The sequence below is a fragment of the Stigmatopora argus genome, chromosome 21 (genome assembly GCF_051989625.1).
Source record: "Stigmatopora argus isolate UIUO_Sarg chromosome 21, RoL_Sarg_1.0, whole genome shotgun sequence".
NCBI classification, from domain to species: domain Eukaryota; kingdom Metazoa; phylum Chordata; class Actinopteri; order Syngnathiformes; family Syngnathidae; genus Stigmatopora; species Stigmatopora argus.
In genome coordinates this window covers 8,917,652-8,940,323 of record NC_135407.1, presented here as the reverse complement: position 1 = coordinate 8,940,323, position 22,672 = coordinate 8,917,652, and the positions used below count along the sequence as shown (strand labels likewise).

The following is a 22,672-nucleotide window of genomic DNA, read 5'->3' as shown; positions in this document are numbered from 1 at the left end:
CTCTGAGGCACACAGATTGAGAAATCGCAATCCATTAGGCACCAATGAATTATGGCTAATGCATCTGAAATATTTATGCAAACATTATTAAGTTTATTCCACGCTTGGAAATTTTATACATAAACGGCAAGGGCCATAATGGGTGGGAGAGTCTGCATATTATTTCGTCTGGCCCACTTTGGCACACAGCAACAACAGAATACCTCAATGTACACGTAACATTTTAAATACACTGTCACACACACTCAGCTTCACAAGAAAATCACTTGTTGCAAGTGATAGGCTTGGGCACCATTACTCCTTCCCACCACCAACCTTTTTTCGTATCACATCACCATCCGTCAGCCAGACTCCGACAAACAGCAATTACCCCAATCGACAGATAACGAGAGCAAGACTATCACTCACAGCTAGAATGCCCTGTAACGCATCCAGACATTACCAAGAAAGGCACATTTATCTATTTCTACTCTATCACCCCCACCTCACCTCTGTCTTTACTTCTTACCTGTCCAACACAATCACTGAGGAGCGGGGTTGGTGATTATGTCTTCAGAAATCATCTGATCGAGGCGTTCTAGGGAGCGGATTGAAGGCTTATGATTTTTGACGGGGAAGTGACAGCTATGTGTGTATGTATGTGTGTGTATACATGTGTGTGTACGTGTGTGTGTATGTGTGTGTACGTGTCTGTACGTGTGTGTACGTGTGTGAGTACGTGTGTGTGTGCGTGTGTGTGTGCGTGTGTGTGCGTGTGTGTGTGCGTGTGTGTGTGCGTGTGTGTGTGCGTGTGTGTACGTGTGTGTACGTGTGTGTACGTGTGTGTGTACGTGTGTGTACGTGTGTGTGTACGTGTGTGTGTACGTGTGTGTACGTGTGTGTGTGTACGTGTACGTGTGTACGTGTGTGTACGTGTGTGTGTACGTGTGTGTGTACGTGTGTGTTCGTGTGTGTGTACGTGTGTACGTGTACGTGTGTACGTGTACGTGTGTACGTGTACGTGTACGTGTGTACGTGTACGTGTGTACGTGTGTACGTGTGTACGTGTGTACGTGTGTACGCGTGTACGCGTGTACGCGTACGTGTGTACGTGTGTACGTGTGTACGTGTGTGGGTACGTGTGTGGGTACGTGTGTGGGTACGTGTGTGGGTACGTGTGTGGGTACGTGTGTGTATACGTGTGTACGTGTGTGTGTACGTGTGTGTATGTGTGTGTGTACGTGTGTATGTACGTGTGTGTGTACGTGTGTGGGTACCTGTGTGTGTACGTGTGTGTAAGTGTGTGTGTACGTGTGTGTGTGCGTGTGTGTATGTATGCATGCATGCATGCATGCATGCATGCATGCATGCATACATACATACATACATACATACATACATACATACATACATACATACATACATATATATATAAAATATTATAAATGTTACAATACTTAAATTCTTCAGATTTATATATATATATAAATCTGAAGATTTTAAGTATTGCAACATTTATAATGGACTTGACAAGAGAGATACGTAGCTGTCATTTAAATCAATAATCTATTAATTGTTGCAACTCTAAATGCTCTCTGTCTATTGGCTTTTAACCGAGCATGTGACAGCTGACAGGAATTCTCCTCTCAAATTACAACTGATGGAATGGCACTACTCAATCCACCTGAACAAAGGCAATCATACTGCAAACCATAACTATTTGAAGCCTGTGAAATTAAATTATTTTCATTCGCCTGATCTTTTACACAAGTCAGAGTGTTATCCAAAAAGATTTGGGTTGAGAGTAGTACCTTCAGTTTAGGTAACATAACATACTTCTCTATTTAGAAATTCTGTGCTTTTGTCTCTTTCAGATTGTCCCTTGCTTACGCCATGGTTACAGACAGGGGATTAGTGGGGGGATTGGAAAGCGTGGACACGCAGTGTCAAATCGACACTTCTGTTTACCGTGAAAGTCTCTTCGGAGTATACACTTTAATGGATTTCCTCCTACTGCATTTTCCTGTCGAATAATAAGTGTGCTGTCCGTTTCAAGGTTATTCTACTCAGGTGCAACCGTGAGGAAAATACATCTGATTTTAAAATCTTCTTATCTTGGCACTTTGCACGCTTTGTCATCAATATGATGCAATTGTTCTGGAGATGCAAATACATAAATACGTCAAAGAAGACTATATATCTTAGCCGTACTATGACTGTATTGGATGGCACAATTTTATTTATGTTCAGGATGTATATGAAAATGTTTACGTTAACTCTCGTGATTTTCATTGAAAATTAGTTGCCCTTGAGCCACATAGTATATGTTCATGTTCCTCTCACTTTGTTATCGGAGATGGCTTTTGATTTCGACAAAACTAAACAGGTCATCATATTACAAGTTTAATATTTTACAATGAAAGCATCGGTCAAAGTTGAAAGACTTATTCAGACACCTGACCATATTTTTACTGTGTTCTTCAATTGAAGTAACTATTTATTGGTTTTACGGTGTTGAAAATGGGAAAGATGTGTTCTGAACATGATGTATACCACCATTTAAAACATTAGGGTCACCCAAACAATGTTGTGTTTTCCATGAAATGTCACATTTTTCTTTATCAAATGAGTTGCAAAAATTAATAGCAAATCTAGTCAAGACAATAAGGTTAGAAAATAATAATTTGCAATAGGCAAAGAAAGACTCCTCAATTTTCAGCAGTTACAACATTGTAGACTTTAGGCATTCTGTTAATTTGTTCAATAAATCAGGAGAATTTTCACCCCACAATTCCAGAAGCCCCACCCATAAATTGGATTGGTTTAACCGCAACATATAGCAACAACAACTTCTTTACTACTATATGGTCTATACAGCTAAAACAAGTCAGGATATCAGAGAAGAATTTCAAAAGTTGAAATAATCAGTTACGGAGTATCACACTGAGAACATACTGATCGTATGATTTTGTCATCTTCAACTGTGGAATTTATGATCTCCAAAGTTTGAAAAAATCTTTTCACTTCAGTATAAATCTCCCCCTAAGAATTTACTTTCACCGGAATTCTTTTTTTCCCTGCTGCAACTGCATTTTAGCAGTCATCAGTATTTTTTAGGTTAGGTTAGAACTTTATTTCATCCCGTATTCGTGAAATGTCTTAGTTGCAGTAGCAAGACACATAAGACACACAAGACATTGTAGACCTTTCTTCGAAAGACGTTTGGTCCCCGGACGTTTGGTCGACCGGACGTTTGGTCGACCGGACGTTTAGTAGAACGGACGTTTGGTCGAACGGACATTTGGTCGCCGGGTTCGCTCGCTGTCAAATTATGACAGAGCGTTTACTGTTGATATTTTGATATTAGATATTTAGATATTAAACTCTCTCTCTCTCTCTCATGATTATAATTTTGAGAGCTGGTTTCAACAGTAACAACTCGGCGACCAAACGTCCGTTCTACCAAACGTCCGCTTTCTACAAAACGTCCGTTCTACCAAACGTCCGTTTTCTACCAAACGTCCGGTCGACCAAACGTCCGGTCGACCAAACGTCCGGTCGACCAAACGTCCGGTCGACCAAACGTCCGGTCGACCAAACGTCCGGTCGACCAAACGTCCGGTCGACCAAACGTCCGGTCGACCAAACGTCCGGTCGACCAAACGTCCGGTCGACCAAACGTCCGGTCGACCAAACGTCCGGGGGACCAAACGTCCGAGTACCTTTCAAACCTAACCTGACTTCTCCTTCGTATATAACACGAAACACTAACACCCTGTTAGATGTTCCAAGGCAGGGTACATTCAGAGACTCTTCAATGGCAAAATCACTTCAACTATCATTTGTTTGTGCTGTATGACAACATTTCATCGTCCTTTGCCCTTTAGTTCAAAATTGCAGCCATACTCTGACAGCAGCTGTCTGCTAATCCATCCTTCTTCCAACACCTAATAGTCCATTGTCTTTCTGCCTATAGGCATTAGGGGGATATTTATCCATGTTTCCCCTTTCTATCATTCTTATCACAAATCTTTCACGTTTTTCTCCATCAAAGCTTCTACCATAATATGTCTCTATATTCCCTTTGCTTCTTGTTTCTTGCTTCTTTTTTTATCTCAGTCTTCTGATCTGTGATTTCCCTCTCTTCCCACATTAAACCGTTTCATCTAGAACTGCCTGATCTGGCTGGAGCAACTGCAGCAGATGTGGCTCGCTGCAAACATCTGCTTCCCTTGTCCTGATGCATCTTAACTTTGCTTATCAGTCTAACCACCCTAACTCCCCAAAGCTTGATAACCCTACTGCTGCCTTAATGTGCAGCTGGGAAGCCTGGAGAAAATCACAGTTAAATATGGTCAAACACATGGGATGAACCCTTCAGGGCCAGAGAAGGAATCTCTACTAAAAATGGAGTTTTACCCAGTAAATTGAGACATGGTTTAATAACAGAAACCAAATCAAGATTTTAGAGATAATTGCCCTACTTTGGTAGACAGCTGACAATGTAGTGTGTCATTGGTTAAAATTGCACTTCAATGCACTTTTTTTCTGTCAAGCTCTTTGAGATTCAGTTGAGACTAAAGGCTGTACAAATAACTTGAATTAATTAGACTAAGCAAATGGTTAGCGGCATTTGTCCTTTGTAATTGTTTTCAAATAAATCACCTTTTCGAGGGCTACACCATGTCCTAAATCCAAATTGTGTCCCGAAATTAGCATATCCTAGTGAAAATTTATATCTAAAAAGATCTACGGAATGAAATGAATGAAAATTCTGATCCTATGTAATCATTAACTGGCGGCATGAAGTTTAATTGGAATGTCTATCATGATAAGAACATATCATTCAGTAAATTTGGCTTGAATAAGTTTTCAAAGGTCCTATTTTCCATTTTCAGGTATCTTTGTCTATTGTTGTTACAGATGGGCAATATTAAATTACATGCAGTCAAAGTATGGCAGTATAGCTCAATGACTTACAGCAATAATACATAAATCTCTAATGAAGCAACTCCACAAAGTCAGAGCAAGAACAAAGATTATGGCTGTGGTAAAGGTTCCATCGTCAAGTCCCTGAAGCCCAAAACTGCTCGAGAAGTATAGCTGCATTAACTCTAATGCAGACCCGAATTTTTATACGGCCGTGAAAAAGGGTACACGGTCGATTGGTCGCCGGTCTTTTGGTCGCCCGGAAGGTAATTGATAATTACCATTTAAATCGTTGCTCAAATTCCCTAAATACAAACTGTGAATTACTATTTAGTCATACTTAATGCCCTAGTAATTATTAGGCTAAAGAAAAGCTCCAAATTTCCCGGACTTTTATTGTTTTTTGTTGGAGAACTTGTTAAGACCCTGACTGACGTAGCTTCTTAAAGGGACAACGCATATACATACAAACTCTCATACACTAACACGTCGGCTGAGTGAAACTGCTCATGGCCATTGTTGGCTTTTATTGATGGGTAGACTGTGTTGTTTTACCTTGTTTTGTCACCGGTCTTTTGGTCGTCGGTCTTTTGGTCGCCGGTCTTTTGGTCGCCGGTCTTTTGGTCGCCCGTTGTCTTGTTTTGCTCCCAGGATTCCGACTATGCTCGGCCCCCACGACCACGGATACGACTAACGACACGCCGACGCCATCCCCTCTGGTGCCTGGCCTTTCACTTGGACCATTCTAATAAAGATTCGAGAACCAGACTCGCAGCCCTCGCCTGCTTTGGGGTCTTCCACCCCCGATCATAACAAAAAGACGGCGACCAAAAGACCGGCAACCAATCGACCGCACACGGTTTCGGATCACTGTCCTGTGGCATGGTCCATGACCATTTGGATTTGAGAGCACAAACTGCAAATGGTGTCTAAAAAAAAAGTAAAACTATATACTTCCTGATATCAAGGTACCGAAAATACTGTTACATTAATACAAAAGCTCTGCAGCTAAATCAAAGCTTGTTTATTTCATTTCAAACTCTCGTGTGTTAAGAGCTAAGAATGATGAATTGTTTTGCTGTCCCAATATTTCTAAACCTGACTGTAATACGAGGTTCTTTCCACGTGTAATGGATGCTACTTGCTCAGAGCAATTTTTCTAGTGTCTTCCAAACCTCTATACTTTATATTTGGATCATTTGACAGAACTCAATTTGCATCCTAATGTATTGCATTGGGGGAAGGTCACATCACAAATAAGGTTATTTATCGCATATGTTTAGTTTGTCTAAAAGGGGCAAAAAATGCAATTTCCAGTGTTTTGTGTTTTGTTTATGTATATAGATTGTTAATTTATATCTGCATTTCTTTTATTCACGGGAAGGCTGTCGAGAATTCTATCAAGCAAGCATTCATGGTTCTTTTCAGTCTTTGTGTTAATACCGTCCTGAGTGTTTTTGTTACAGTGTTGTTCACAATAGTTGAAAATAGGTGAGCTCAGAGTTCACCTCAATGTTTGCCTGTTGTGTTAACATTTAAAAGCAGCCGGGGGAGACCTACACTACTCTACAAAAATAACCAATTCTTCTTTCTGCTGCTGCTGACACTACTGACCTAGGACCATTATCATTGCAGCACAGTCAGACAGCTTGGCATGCAATATCCGTACAGAGCCAGCAAGGAACATAAAGGGAGGGAAGAAAACACAAGGGCTTCAACCTGTATGCTGAATGTGTGAAAATACAATCTACTTTCTTTGTAAAAAGAATACCAGCTTGTTCCCACTCACTACACACATTTACAAACCAACTACATCTATAGTAGACAAAGAGGAGGATAAAGTCTCCTAAATGATGATCGGGCGTCATCTAAATATGTATTGGACTCTATATATCAATAACTGATCAAATAAAATGTGAGAAATGCCAAGAGCTAATGAGCAAACACTTACCTTTTGTTTTGAAAGTATGCATTTACTTTGTACATTTAACTTTCTAAATCAGACTAGAAGTTAAAATGCTAGAGCAATTAAACATATTTCAATAGTAGAAATTCATGTCAAATATCCTTTCAAATCTCTTTTCTTTTTTAATGCAATGTATGATCAATAGAATTCAATTGATTTAAAATTTCAATCTTTTGGAGTAGGTTAAATATGACGGGACATGGATTTCAAATAGTGGTCAGCTCACACACAAGCCTTATTAAAGTGGGACTGATTTTTTATTTGTTTACATTTTTATTTTCACCTTGGGTTCCATTTTACCAGGTTTGTAAAACAATTTGCATCCACAGTGTCCAGAATATCAATTTACAAGTTACTCTCATTAATATGTAGCTGACTGGATCTACTTTGAATACACTTTGGTCGGATTTGTGGGCATTGGTAATGCATGTGTTGAGTTTGACACATCGCAGAGAAGCGGATCTTTCGTCAATGACACCAAGCTTAACTATTTCACAATTAAACAAAACTGAAACTCGCTTCACATTCCATTCAGAAGATACTGTGTACACAGCTAGGTGCATTTCAGTCAGGAAGAGTACAAAGAGTAAGATTTCACTAGAAATTCCTGATTCCAAAATGTTTTGATAATCCTTATATTTCTACCTTGGAGAAACTATTCACTAACATGATGTTTACACACTCACACAGGGTGTCAGGGATGGAGGTCATCATCGTCTTGCAGGCATCGTAAGCGATGCATATAGATAGTGCTTAATATCGATTGTCATCATACGCATTTTCTTCGCACTTCGCAAAGAAAAAAAACACGGAAAAAAGGCAAAAATGCAACGCTCCGCCCAGTGCTCGTAGAGATCTTTGCACGAGGGAGGTGAGCCAAGAAAGACAAGACTTTTACTCATATCTCAAATTCCACGTATGTCGGGGCACTCGTATGTCAAGGTGTTAGTTTAATGCTTTATCTATGCCCTGTATGCTTTAGAACCAGAGAAAGAAACTACTATTTACTTCTTAATAAGGCACTGTGTGATTTCACACCATGACCGATTTAAAAATCTTTGGTTTCCAGAAAGTTTTAACTTACAAATGTTATTACAAACAAATAAATATAATACTGTACATATCAATAACACATATCAAACTGGACGCAGTCCCATTTTTACCTATCTTGTAAAAAGTACTGGAAAATGACTTCAGTGCCTCTTTAAATTATGTATGTCTGACAGAGCTAGGTGATGTTTAGATTTTCGAGTGTGTTTTTCCTTTCACTGGTTATAACAGAAGAGTTAAGGTTGTGTTTTCATTTTATTCCATTTCAAAATCCCCTGAGTGGATTAAAGAAAGTGTATTCAGATGCAATTAAACCAAAGATGAAGACAAAACTGTGAATATGCAAAAGGAAACAAAACCATACATACAAAAAAAACTACCAAAGCAATGAAGTGGCAAACTAATGCCTACGATTGTTTTTCTTCTTCTTCTCGGGGCTTTGGACAAGCTTGACAGTATGAGAGTTCCAAAACTAGTCAGAGTTAGCACGGGGTGTAAAGGCTATGAAGGGGTGAAAAAAAACTAGAAAAGTCACCTAAACTGCACAAAATGTATTGATCTCAATTGAATGGCACGTGGCGGACCAGTGAAAGAGTGGTTAGCGTATCAAGGGTTCGATTCCAGGTCAACGATGTGTGGAGTTTTCATGCTCTCCCCAGGCTTGTATGGGTTTTCTCAGAGTACTCTGTGTTTCTCCCACATCCCCAAAACTTGCATGGTAAGCTGGTTGAACACTCTAAATTGCCCATAGTTAGATGCGTGAGTGTGAATGGTTGTCCGCCTCCATGTGCCCTGCAATTGGCAGGCCACCAATTCAGGGTGTCCCCCACCCCGCCTGGTCCCTGTACTTAACTGGGATAGGCTCCAACATCCCCCGCGACCCTGGAAATAAGCGGTTCGTAAAACGAATGAATAAATGGCACACTCACTGGTAGTCAATGTTCCATCTAAGCTGTGCGCGTGCGCAATTGCGCACTACTCTCGTCTTCTCTGCGCACAGCAAATCATATGGAGCGCACAAAATAAAATCCTTTTTTTTTTTTAGCTGTGAGGCCGACGCGCGAACCACTCATCCGCCGGGCCGCCTATTCATAGATATTAATCATTACATTTTATTATTACTAAATAATTTGTGTAGTAGACATGCACCTGCTTATGGCAGGTGTGATACTGGTGTGTGCCCATAGCGAGCAATGATGATGTTGCTCACACCAGTACTCACTCCCATCTAAACCTACATTGAATATGATGAAATTAGATGAATATCAGTTAAATCTCAACTCTGATATAAGAGGTCCACAATTTTAAACAAAAATTTCACACCGTTGCAGAGTTAGTTGAATTGCAATAAATCCACTCAAATTTCAGTCAAACAGACTGGAATTGTTCCAACAGGTTTCCATAATTTTTCACTCCATTGGCTCAATAGTCCTTACAAATTAAACTCCTGCTGCCCTGTTATGTTGACATTTTGACAGTAGAAGTTAATAAACCTGACACATACCAAACCAATTGGAACTGTAGGCTTCCACTGGGTGCAAATGGGACAAAACAAAATTGAACCACTGTGCCAAAAGCAATCTATGGGTCCAAATGCTACAAGGCACTGAGAGAGAATTTGACAGGGGTCCAAATACTACAAGGCACCGAGGGAGAGTTTGACAGACTTTCTGAGTGCTAAGATAAAGACTTTGATAAAACAGCAATTTTCTGTTTCATATGAAAAGCATCATGCAGCTTTTTTCGTTTGTTTTGTCAGCCTTCTTTCTAGGCAAAAGTATGTGGTGTGTATTTGCCCAGATGGTGGGTGCAATCTGCACAAAAAGACTTTCAGACTCGACAGACAACAATGTGTGTCGGTTTAAAGAAGCGTTATCTGAACGGCACGTCACAAGCCCCTCTATCAGAGCAGAGCAAAAACACATTTGACAGGTAACACATTTGAAGAAGCTCTTAAGACTGGGTTGACATTTAAAGCCACTCAAAAAGTCAACAACCTAACAAAAAGGAAATAAAAACCTATTTCTTACCAAATTGAACAGTTTTTAAGTAGAGACATTTATGCAATTAATCAACATGATTATGTATGATAAACGTTGTACTGTTTCTTGAGAATTAATATATCACTACCATTAAAAACATGACTCAAAATGCCTTATTTTTCTCTTGGTTATAAAAACCACTCTGAACTGCCAAACTCCAATGACCCCAAGCCCATTTTATCAACTGGAAATACCAAATAAATCTAGAATCTGAATACTGACTTTACTAAGTCATCAGCCAAAACCATCATGGAAAAAATGTGATCTCTTTCAAAACTCAGTCAGACACACAAGAATCGTTTGCCAAAATTCCACTGCATATGTTGATAAGGAACTGCCTATCCCACTTGGTCCTCATCATGAGTCTAAAGGTCAGGAAAATATTAAATTAAGTTGATTATTTTATTAAGTGATTGGAGGGCTGGGTGGATTTCCCATAGCTAAAATAAATACAGGAAACTGGCAAGATAAGGCAAAGTACAGAGAGCCGGCATAATACCAAAGATACCAAAGTTGCAATAAATCAAACATGTGACAAAACTCCCTGAAACCCTTGTACAAAATAGGCAATAAATAGCACAAATTAATAGGCTACCAGCCCTTCCATTTAACTTTAGGCCAACATAACCTTGCCCATGCCAGCACAAACAATGACAGACAGTGATAAAGTTCCATAGTATGGAAAACTAACACAGCACAAGGAAACTACACAGGTTGGAAGTGTATTAGAAAGCTGTTGTTGTTTTAACACCACTAGCTAGAATTTAATATATGTGGCCCTGAGAGTGCAGCTGTATTAAGAACACAATACCTTGTTGACCTCCTGAATTTCTCTCCTGTCCTCGGTAGTAGGGCGGTTTTGGCTGGCTGAGTGGTCGTCATGTTTGGCGCCATCATCCTCCATAAAGGGTATCAGTTGCTGGAATGGACAGAAAGGAAAATCAGCTATTGAACATGTATATCACTGACCTTTCTCTGGATAATTATGATTAGAAGAAATCCAGCTGTATTTTATGGATGCCAACCTTGAAATAACCCTCTCCCCCATGTATCCGTGGGGGAAGAAGACATTACTTTAACATTTAACTGCGGCTACAGGTTAAAAATCATACAATCTTGTCCCTATGCAGTAGGGAAAATGGGAATTTTGTGTCAAATTGTGAATGCACGGTAAGTCTCTCCTGCCTCGCTGAAACATAGTGGAAGACAGGACAGAGAGTGGGGAATTCATTCATTTTTAAATAGTCTAGGATCCTGACCTTGTCTACTCAACAATACACGATGCTCATGTGCAAGGGCCTTCAAGCAAGTCGCCTTGCCTCCGACCTGCTTAATATTATAGTGACTCCTAGTGGTCATCTATGTAAATAAGTGTGAAATAAGTGTGCATGGGCTTCACAAATACAGAGTTGTTCTAACAAGGTACCCAAAACGTTTTTACATCATCACCTCGTCCAGTCACACAATGACAAAGAGTGCATAGAGTTATGGCTGTAAGTTAACAGCTCAAGGATTCTTGCCCATCGATACTTTAGCATAGTCACAATCAATGTTCCCTCTAATTTTGTGTTTGTCTGGGCAGAAAGACAACCTCCCTGAGCACACTGAGTACCGGTGTGAGCGACATCATCATTGCTCGCTATGGGCACACACCAGTATCACACCTGCCATAAGCAGGTGCATGTCTACTACACAAATTATTTAGTAATAATATAATGTAATGATTAATATCTATGAATGGGCGTCCCGGCGGATGAGTGGTTCGCGCGTCGGCCCCACAGCTAAAAAAAGGGATTTTATTTTGTGCGCTCCATATGATTTGCTGTGCGCAGAGAAGACGAGAGTAGTGCGCAATTGCGCACGCGCGCAGTTTAGAGGGAACATTGGTCACAATGGAGCTGGGGATTGAATCCACAAACTTTAAAAAGATACTGACAAAAATCCAATGAGGGTAAACAAAATACAAAGTAATGAAATACAAACTGAAGAAAGTATAAAGTGCGCCAAAGAAAATTAGACACTAACTTTAAAAATGTGATGATTTTACTGCCTCAATAATCATTTTGATCAAATACAACACAGCTCATGGGGAGAACTGTTACCACAGAATTTATGGTACTCGGCCGTTTGGTCGCCGGACTTTTGGTCGCCGGACGTTTGGTCGCCCTGAAGTTTATTGATAATTACCATTTAAAATTGTTGCTCAAATTCCCTAAATACAAACTGAAAATTATTATTTAGTCATACTTAATGCCCTATTAATTATTAGGCTAAAGAAAAGCTCCAAATTTCTCGTACTTTTATTGTGTTTTGTTGGAGAACTTGTTAAGACCCTGACTGACGTCCCTTCGTAAGGGGACAACTCATGTACATACAAACTTATACAGTCACACGTCCTCTCAGTGAAACTGCTCAGGGCCATTGTTGGCTTTTATATATGCGTAGACCGTGTTGTTTTACCTTGTTTTGTCGCCAGTCTTTTGGTCGCCCGTTGTTTGGGTCCGGACGACCAAAAGAAGGCGACCAAAAAAACGTGACCAAAAGACCGCGACCAAAAGACCGCGACCAAAAGACCGCGACCAAAAGACCGGCGACCAAAAGACCGGCGACCAAATGACCGCACACGGTGCTGCAGCACCGATGTTCGAAAACACTATGTTAAAGTAACAATAGTCAAATGGAGAACAACTGGCTAAATAGACATCTCTTAACATATTAGTTTTTCAGATAACTGTAGCCTAAAAAATAAAATAAAAAATGGGCTGTTGGTGGTCAGAGAGAGAAAAAAAACATATACTTAAGATGCACTTGAGTATTGGTCAGAAAATGCAGGATTTGGGTTATCTTTGTCTCATATTTAAATTTATTTGATAATCTTAAAAGTTCAAGTTGGGACACTTTGACCATCTTTAAAGAGTTTAGTTGGCAGTTATATGAGAACCGTGGAACGAATTATAGAATTTACATATAAAGTACTGCTCTACTTACGAAATTTTCAAGGTTACAAAAAAGTTCTCCAGCTAATTAATTTTGTAAGTAGAGGTACAACTGTATATGAAAGAGGCCCAGGTCGCATTTGAAAAAAAATATCTCAATTTGATTGCTCACACTGCATGAAAATATCAGATATGTGTCGCACATGGGCAAACTGTCAACATAGCCTTTGCCAATAACTTGAATAGTGGAAAACATGTTCTAATCATGTTGCTTCATGGCAAGTTTGTTTGCATGCAATTTGAATATGTTGAAATTGTGGAAAAATAATTAAAGAAGGCTGCACGATCTAATGACTGACGCGTTTCTGAAGGGATAAAACGTCAGGATCAAGTGTAAGAACAACAGTGACAGAAAATAAAATGAATTCATAGTATAAGAAGGGTCAAAACTACATGACTAGGAAAGATGAATAGTCAGATAGACCATGAACATGATGAGTGCAACGGCAGTGGGGAATAATTATATATATATTTTTTAATTTAAAAGAAGGGGTTGACGCATGACAAGAGAATGTCAAAGAAAACATACAAAAAATGTAGATAATGTTGGGTGCTCTTATGCATTTCTGAGCATTTCCAAAAGGTGATGGTAGTGAGGATATGAGCAGGATATTAAACAAAATACAATCTTCTCCAAGCCTCATGAATAGGAGAGAGATGGGGAGAAACGTTTTGATTGCACAACACTAACAATAACATGGAGAATTTGAAAGGCAGTAGCCTGACTTTGACTGTGTGAATGCGAGTTAAATGTGCTAGGTGAGGGGGCAAAGACCTAATGATGAATGTGGTGTGTGTGCCTGCAAGTCATAACCCCTACCTCTTCCATGAAAAGATGAATGTGGTTTCCCACATTGACAGAGAAGAATGTGCTAATGAAGGTCAGCTGGTTGCTTTTCTATAAGAAAAAAGTGGGAAAGAACCTGAATAATAAATAGAAAAAGAAAAGCACAGCTGAAAGAACTTTAAGGATACGTTTGAAGAAGAGAGTCAAATGGGGTTCAGCAAGAAGAGAAGAAACAAGGAAAGGAAGACAAATATTTAAGTACGTAAGGGCTTAAGAATTAGGCCACAACAGATATCTAAAAAAAAAAAGAAATGCTGAAGTGCCTTTGGCCCAGCTGTTCATTAATCGGGTCTGTTGCAAATTGGGCCGCAATGAGGTCACACTGCCTGAGTCATTGATTCCTGTTCCTGTTTGGGCAGCCAGTAGTGAGGGGCTGTCAGGCGGGCACCTAAAATGTCCGGAATGATATATGGTGCACACGCCTGGGCCAAGATCAACAACACTGTCCTAGCTGGATATGCGAGCTTCAGTATCACCTAGTCAGCCCTGAACTGGGCTCCATTGAAGCGAAGATGCATTTTAATAAAAGCAATGAAGAAAAATAGCTTGGATGCCTTGGATCATTAAATTATTGTTCAGGACACAACAGTCCACGGGGCTCTCGAGCCACATGCGGCTCTTTGCTTCTGATATTTTGTATATACTGGGGCTCTTTGCCTCGTTTCATGTTTCTCTTCTTTTTATTCTCTCTTAAAACACACTCAAATTCATTAGGGTCCATTAATGTGAATAAGATTTTTTTATGCTGCTTCTGCCGTGAAGTGTGGCTCTTTGACTTTAAAATTTTGGCTCTTTGTGTCCAACTTGTTCACCACGCCTGACCTATAGCATGCTTTCCTAATTTTTATATTTTTATAACCTGATCAGGGTCATGGAGATTTTGGAGCCTATCAGAGGTGGATAAAAGATGCAGGTACTGACAAAGTAAAAACTGTACAAGCAAACAAACCTTCCAACTTGAGGGGTGCATCGATCACAATTTTCTGTCTGAAAAGCCCTGTTGATTTTTGCAAATCCTGATTTTTTTCATAAACCCACACAATATTTCAATTTCTTGTTGCATTGTAAAATCTGTAGCATTGACCATAAAAGAATACTTTTTTTTTTCAACTGCACAAGCTGTAGTTCTCACAATCACGAAGGTTTAAGGGATTTTATCAATTAAATTCTGGAGAATAATTAAATAATATCAGGTCTCTTTATTTTGCATCTAAATAGCTTTCAATGTTTGAAGAATTTGAATGTGCCAAAGGCAAATTTTAATATTTTCCTTTTGTGGTTTTTAAGCGAGGTTGAGGACTAAATTTCATTTAGGGGCTAATCATTAACAGGATGCTGGTCAGAGCACAGATAATAAAAGACATGATTCAATTGCACTGTTCAGGGGTGTACTTTGACTTCCTCACAGCAGTCGTCATACAAGCAAATAGCATGTCAATCAAATATTCATAGATATTCATCCAACTGAAAGAGAAGAAAAAGAAAAGACTGAAATGGGGCCATCTAGCGGGTGCAAAACAATTACAAGAAAGTGATATGGAATGTCAATACAAATTCCACCCTGTACAAAAGCAAAGAACAGCAATTAGAAACATTATCTGGAGCACAGGTGTCAAAGTGGCGGCCCGGGGGCCAAATCTGGCCCACCGCATCATTTTGTGCGGCCTGAGAAAGTAAATCATGAATGCTGAATTTCTGTTTTAGGATCAAATTCAAATGAAGATTATAAATGTACATTATAGTTCCTGATTTTCCCCTTTTTAAATCAATCATCGCAATTTTTAATCATTTTTTTTCTTGTTTTTAGTTCAAAAAGCATTTTGTAAAATCTAAAAATAAATATATACAAATATTTTCTGTTTTCCACTTGAATATTGAACATAATTTTTTTTTGTTTCCTTTTGAAATAAAAAAACATGATTAAAAGACGTTTGCCCTTACTAGGTAAAAAAAAGCTCAAATTAACATTGTTTTATATCTAATAAAAAAACTGACTACAGACGCTCCCCTACTTACGAACGCAATTGGTTCCGAGCGATTGTTCATAAGTTGAATTTGTTTGTAAGTTGATTCAGTGCTATATTTTGTATTATAATTTATGTTTAAGGCCGATATAAGTATATTGAAGGTTTATATAAGTGCATTTGTATGTTTAAGGCTTGTATAAGTAACACGCATTGGTTTGTACTGGAAAAAAAAAACATTTAATAAAATGGAGAGAATATGTACAGTACTGTAGAGAGAGAGAGAGATTTATGTATTAGAAACTGGCCAAAAGAAGCGACCTAATGACGATTGCACAGTTTTCTTCTTTTTTTCATCATAAATGATGCGGTAGCACTGTATGGCATCATTCAATTGATTTGCAAACTTTGTGCAACGTTCAATATTTGGGTCCTGCTGCTCGATCTTTCTGTTTATAAATGGTACTGACGGTCGAACGATTCAATGCCCGTGAAACGCTCACCACTCTCACGCGCATCAAGCTTCGTTATTATTGCCACTCGTTTCAAATGAAATGGCTTGCCTCTTCCTTGCAACTCCCTCAATAGAAGCCTTTAGCTTTTTACCAACCATATTCAATATTGGATGCATGAGATATTTAATGATACAAATGAAAAAGGTTCTTTGCACACTGGAGATACATTCACGCACTTCCGCATTGCAACGAAGAAGAAGGTAGATGCTGGGTGAGCTGAGCTCTCACAGCGCCAGGCGTCGGTATTAGCGGCGGAAAGAAGTACTACTCCGAAAAAGGCGCGAAATACAAAATTGGACTTGCGAACATTTTTGGACTTAAACGCAATTTGCAGACATGTTCGTATGTACCGTTGTTCGTAAGTTGAATGTTCGTAAGTAGGGGAGCGTCTGTATTTAGGGCTTTTGATCAAGTTCTTCTAATCCAATTTTTTTCAAAAAATTCTAAACATTAGATCTAAAATGGTCTGGCCCACATGAAATGGAGTTAACGTTAATGCGGCCCGGGAACCAACCCAAATTTGACAACCTCGAGTATGAAAATACCCAAGAAGAGCACTTATATACTCATATTAGTGACCACCAATGTCCGCAACCAATTGCTCGAGGAATAATGTCGCCAACTGATTGTAAATCTAATCGACGGACAAAATCGGTTATACTTTTAAGGCCCATTTGATTATCTTTCACCCAAAATGTATGACTTTGATTCACCCCCTGACTCTAATGAAGACGTGATGTAGGGAAATGATGAGTGGAAATAAACCAAATTAATTTAAATCAAGTGTTCAAGTGAACAATCCCATCAACTGATTTTAACCACAAACAGCAAACTACCCACATTAATTTATGTGGTGTTCAAATACAAGCGAATAAAAACAGTTGACAAGTGGAAACCATTGAAGATTTGTTGCCATTCAGATCTGATTTCTCACATCCTCGTTTATCCTCAGGAGGGATTAGCTCCAAACCAATCTGTAGAAATTGGGGTCTGCTGCGGTCTTAAATCCAATCAAACAGCAAGGCTGTATGGATTGGTGCACAGTGCATGACCAATGAGCCAGCATCTGGTTGTGGAATACCTTATCACACAATAGTAGACAAGCATGTCTGGAGTGGGATATGGCAGAAATGTATGTTGGTGAGCTTGTCATGCATGTGTAGGGGGAATGCTGTCCCAGAAGGTGGATGGTGACCATAACCAGCCTAAAAATACTCTGGAGACTAACGTCAAAAGCTCAGATAATCTACTGAAAGCACAGAGAAAATAAAGACCTCAGGGAAATAGATAAGAATTCCCCAGAGAAAAGAGCAGAATATGTGAGCTTGTGTGAATGTCAAGAAAAGCATGGCTGCTGTGGTAAAATATATAATGCATCAAAAGCTGACTTATATAGTAGGACGCTAGAATTAATCACGGGGAACAACATACATAATTTGAATTATGCATTTGAATTTGGAAAAAAATGTAACATGTAACTCAAACCAGAGTACAGTGGTACCTCGACATACGAGTGCCCTGACATACGAGCAATTTGAGATACAAGTAAATTTTTGGGCAAATATTTATCTTGAGATACGAGACAAATGTTGATATACGAGCATACAGCGGACGCGAGAGGCTGCTCATGAGAACATCTTCCTGGTCGCAACTCCCTCGTGTAATGTCTCTCTGGTCGAAACTCCCTCGTGTAATGTCTCTACGAGCACTGGGCGGAGCGTAGCATTTTTTTTGCATGTTTTTTTCCCGTTAGTCAGTGCAAATGGCGTATATACTACTTCTCGTTGGCAAGTGGTCATGCGTTATCCTATGGTGAGGACATTTGTGTGCATCATTTTGGGAATATTTTGAAGGGAATACAAAAGCAAACAACCCTCGATAGGTTGCATCTGAAAGTCAGGGTGGAGGCGGGGCAAAGAGAGCCAACCCGGGAGAAGAAAGGTATAACAATTTAAAACAAAATTAGAATTAAGTTTGGAGTAAGGTTAGATTAAACTTATTTTGGAGTGTGTCTGCATCATAATCCAAGTTCATTTAAATTTATTTATGTTATGTTACGAGCACGTTGCCATGCAAAAAGCCTCCCCCCCTCTCTCTGTCCGTCTCTCTCTCCCCTCCGTCTAATTTTAGTACTATTATTAAACACATTTTAGTACTATTAAACACATTTTGGTACTATTAAACCACTAGTTATTCGTTACTTTCTTAATAGATGGCGAATTAGAACAAATAAAAATATTTTTCCAATATCCTGTTTTGGGTGTTCTTACAGAGGGTTGGAAAGAATTATTTTGTTTTTAGTTCATTTCTATGGGAAACGTTCCTTTGAGTTACGAATAAATCGACATACGAGCTCAGTCCCGGAACCAATTAAGCTCGTATCTCGAGGTACCACTGTAGTAAATTTGTCAGTTGTTAGTATTGGAAGGATGCCAAAAATAGACATTCAGGTACAGACATTTAAGTAGAGCACACGGAAAAATTATTTTTAATTCATTCATTCATTTTCCGTACCGCGCATCCTCATAAGGGTTGCGGGGTTGCCCGAGCCTATCCCAGCCCACACCCCAACCTAGGGGTAGGGAACCTATGGCTCGGGAGCCACATATGGCTCTTTTGATGGCTGCAGATGGCTCTCTGCTAACCTGTGAGGTAATCTATGGAAACTGCTGGTGAGAAAGCGCAAGAATAGGATCTTTACGTTGGTATTATGGCGTTGACTACCTACAGTCCCTTATAATCTTTTTTTTTTTCATTACACTCTTCTGCATGGATATTCTCATTGATACTCATTGATTAGCAACAACGGAACAATGTCGTCAAAAGAATTCAGAGACTTTTTGTACTTTAAAAGTGGTGAAGTGACTAAAAAAGGCACACATTTTCATGTATGTCGACTTTTAAATTCGGAGCATGGCTCTCAAGGATTAACATTTAAAAAGATATTAATTGTTTATGGCTCTCTCCATCAAAAAGGTTCCCGACCCCTGCCCTAACCCTAACCCCCGCACCGAAGACGGAATAATCAATCTCAATGTTTATTTTGTCTGCATGGAGGAACAACTCAGTGTCCCACCTTCAGGAAACGTGTAAATGTCACACACTGCGGGTAAAAGACGAACAAACAGGCAAGAGAACGAACATGACTTTACACTATCGGTGAGTATTCATCAACAAATAGTGGGAGCACGACTGTAATGTCACACGCCAAACGTCCTACGACGTGGTCATGAGGCGTTTGACACACCAGGATTGGCAGTCGGAATATATGTGATGCTACACGAGGTGTCGTGACCACCTCCACTACATAATGTTGGCCAAGACATTCAACAATTCTCCAGGACTTGTCTGTTGGGCTACAATCAGGTTGAAATTGTGTTGTTTAATTCCGGCAACTGGGAGGCCACCATTTCAAGGTGTCCTCTGCAATATTCCCTCTAAGCTGCGCGTGTGCGCAATTGCGCACTACTCTCGTGTTCTCTGCGCACAGCAAATCATATGGAGCGCACAAAATAAAAAGCCTTTTTTTTTTAGCTGTGAGGCCAACGCGCGAACCACTCATCCGCCGGGCCGCCCATTCATAGATATTAATCATTACATTTTATTATTACTAAATCATTTATGTGTAGTACACATGCACCTGCTTATGGCAGGTGTGATACTGGTGTGTGCCCATAGCGAGCAATGATGATGTTGCTCACACCGGTACTCAGTGTGCTCAGGGAGGTTGTCTTTCTGCCCAGACAAACAAAAAATTTGAGGGAACATTGGTCCTCTGCCTAGTGTCCGTAGTTAGAGGGGAAAAACTCCAGCAATAGACACATTTTAGTACAGAAATACAGTACAGAAAATGAATGAATGTGTCTGGAATAAGGCATACCTCTGGAAGTATTGGCTCCAACCCAGCACAGTTTTCCGAACATTTGTCGTAGACGAACCGTAGTTTGCAAAAGAGCACAGAAAGAATGCGAAGATGCTCTTGGAGTTTTGCCACTCTATCTTGGTGAGTGTTGGGGTGGTACGTGACTCCATTAGGCAGCTGAAACCAGAAAATATCTGTTAAGTAAAGGCCTGCATGGATCAATCCCCAATGACTCCAACATATACCAATCCATTTGATTCATGCAGATCATATAATATTGATGAATATCATCCTCGCTATTTAAAAATGACAACAAAGACCGCCACACAAAAAAAACTGAAGCAAGAAGTGACAATGAGAGCAACAACTAAAGAGCAACAAGACACATTTGACATTAACTGCTTGCATAACATAACGCAAGCCCGTTTTCAGAGCAAGCGTGGTGAAAAGCGAGTGTAAGACATGTGGATAAAATCAGAAGACAAGAAGACAGTAACTGAGATAAGCAAGGAGGGAGAATAAAGATGACAATGTTCTATGGCTTACAAAGAAAACCTGTAAATTAAAAAGAGGGGGGGGTTAATCCAACGCTAGCCCATTCTGTGGTTGAGGCCTGTTTATACAAATCTTTGCCGGCTGTGATTTTAACAAGTTGCAGGATTGGCTGTTTCCCAGAAGCAGGATGTCAACCATGATTAACACATGCTAAACTTGTTTTCAGGACACGATCAAAGATGAGCTACATTTACAGTGCATGGCAAATAGATTATTTACGCCTGCAAAGCAGAGAAATTACAATAAAATACAGACGCTCCCCTACTTACGAACGAGTTAGGTTCCGAGCGATTGTTCATAAGTTGAATTTGTTTGTAAGTTGATTCAGTGCTATATTTTGTATTATAATTTATGTTTAAGGCCTATATAAGTATATTGAAGGTTTATATACGTGCATTTGTATGTTTAAGGCTTGTATAAGTAACACGCATTGGTTTGTACTGAAAAAAACATGTAATAAAATGGAGAGAATATGTACAGTACTGTATGGAGAGAGAGATTTATGTATTAGAAACTGGCCGAAAGAAGCGATCTAACGACGATGGCACAGTTTTCTTCTTTTTTTCATCATAAATGATGCGGTAGCACTGTATGGCATCATTCAATTGATTTGCAAACTTTGTGCAACGTTCAATATTTGGGTCCTGCTGCTCGATCTTTCTGTTTATAAATGGTACTGACGGTCGAACGATTCAATGCCCGTGAAACAATCACCACTCTCACGCGCATCAAGCTTCGTTATTATTGCCACTCAATTCAAATGAAATGGCTTGCCTCTTCCTTGCAACTCCCTCAATAGAAGCATTTCGCTTTTTACCAACCATATTCAATAATGGATGCACAAGATATTTAATGATACAAATGAAAAAGGTTCTTTGCCCACTGGAGATACGTTCACGCACTTCCGCATTGCAACGAAGAAGAAGGTAGATGCTGGGTGAGCTGAGCCCTCACAGCGCCAGGCGTCGGTATTAGCGGTGGAAAGAAGCACTACTTGGAAAAAAAATACAAAATTGGACCTACGAACATTTTTCGACTTAAACGCAATTTGCAGACATGTTCGTATGTACCATTGTTCGTAAGTTGAATGTTCGTAAGTAGGGGAGCGTCTGTACAGTGCTATTAAATTTGAACAATTTTTCATGACCAAATTTGTGAGTCAATTTACACATTGAATACTTAACAGTATTTTAAATCGTTCAATACGAAAGAATACAATGATAAAACAGGCACCTGAAGTGTAATTACTATAAATTCTGTGGTATTCGTGTGTAAAATCTGGGCCTTCAACCACTCTACGCAACTGCTTAAGAGTTTTTGACAGTTGTTCAGTTGTTTCTAGGCCCGCAGAATATTAGATCATATTGTTCACATAATTTCTATAAACCACTATTTTTTTAACCCTCCACTTTACAGTGCAGTTTATTTCTGGATTTCTAGGCTAATGAGCTGAATTTCCTTTGGTGAGAATTTCCAATATGTGTATCTATACCTTCCAATGTACTTTAGATATGAACAAATACAATTTCTTATAGTGAGTGAGGCTTAGTCCAAAAATTAGTGTATACATGATATAAATCACTGTATCTGCCAAATGAAATAATATAGGACCTTCTTTTACCTAGGAAAATACGTTTTCCTCTTCTTTAGTTATCCGCAATCCTTTTCTAATAAAAGCTTGAAGTGAAACAAAATGTGACGCATAAAAGAGCAATTTAACACCGATAGGACATATCTAGTATGTGAGCACTTATTTGGTTCTTATAAGCAGCTAAAACAAATTTTGCTATCTGTGAAATCATGATTCCTGCATAAATATAGTTGTATATTCAATTATACATCTAAGACAAGCACACACTTGTGCTAACTACCGAAGTATAATCTATTTTATTTGCATATATGCCTTTGTGTGTAAAAAGCTTCTCCCTGTACAATATTTTGCATGTTGGGCACAGCCATTCTATTTG

The 22,672-nt window shown here is 39.3% G+C and overlaps 1 protein-coding gene across 2 annotated transcripts in view; it reads right to left on the bottom strand.

Moving 5' to 3' along the window:
- Positions 1–22,672, bottom strand: part of med30 (mediator complex subunit 30) — a 41,628-nt gene that overhangs the window by 16,503 nt on the left and 2,453 nt on the right. For both annotated transcript variants that reach the window (XM_077591087.1, XM_077591088.1), the window contains exons 3-4: positions 20,169–20,327; positions 10,778–10,885 (exon numbers count right to left, since the gene is read on the bottom strand). In XM_077591087.1, coding sequence (XP_077447213.1) covers positions 10,778–10,885; positions 20,169–20,327 — 267 coding nt within the window. The remainder of the gene's footprint in view (positions 1–10,777; positions 10,886–20,168; positions 20,328–22,672) is intronic.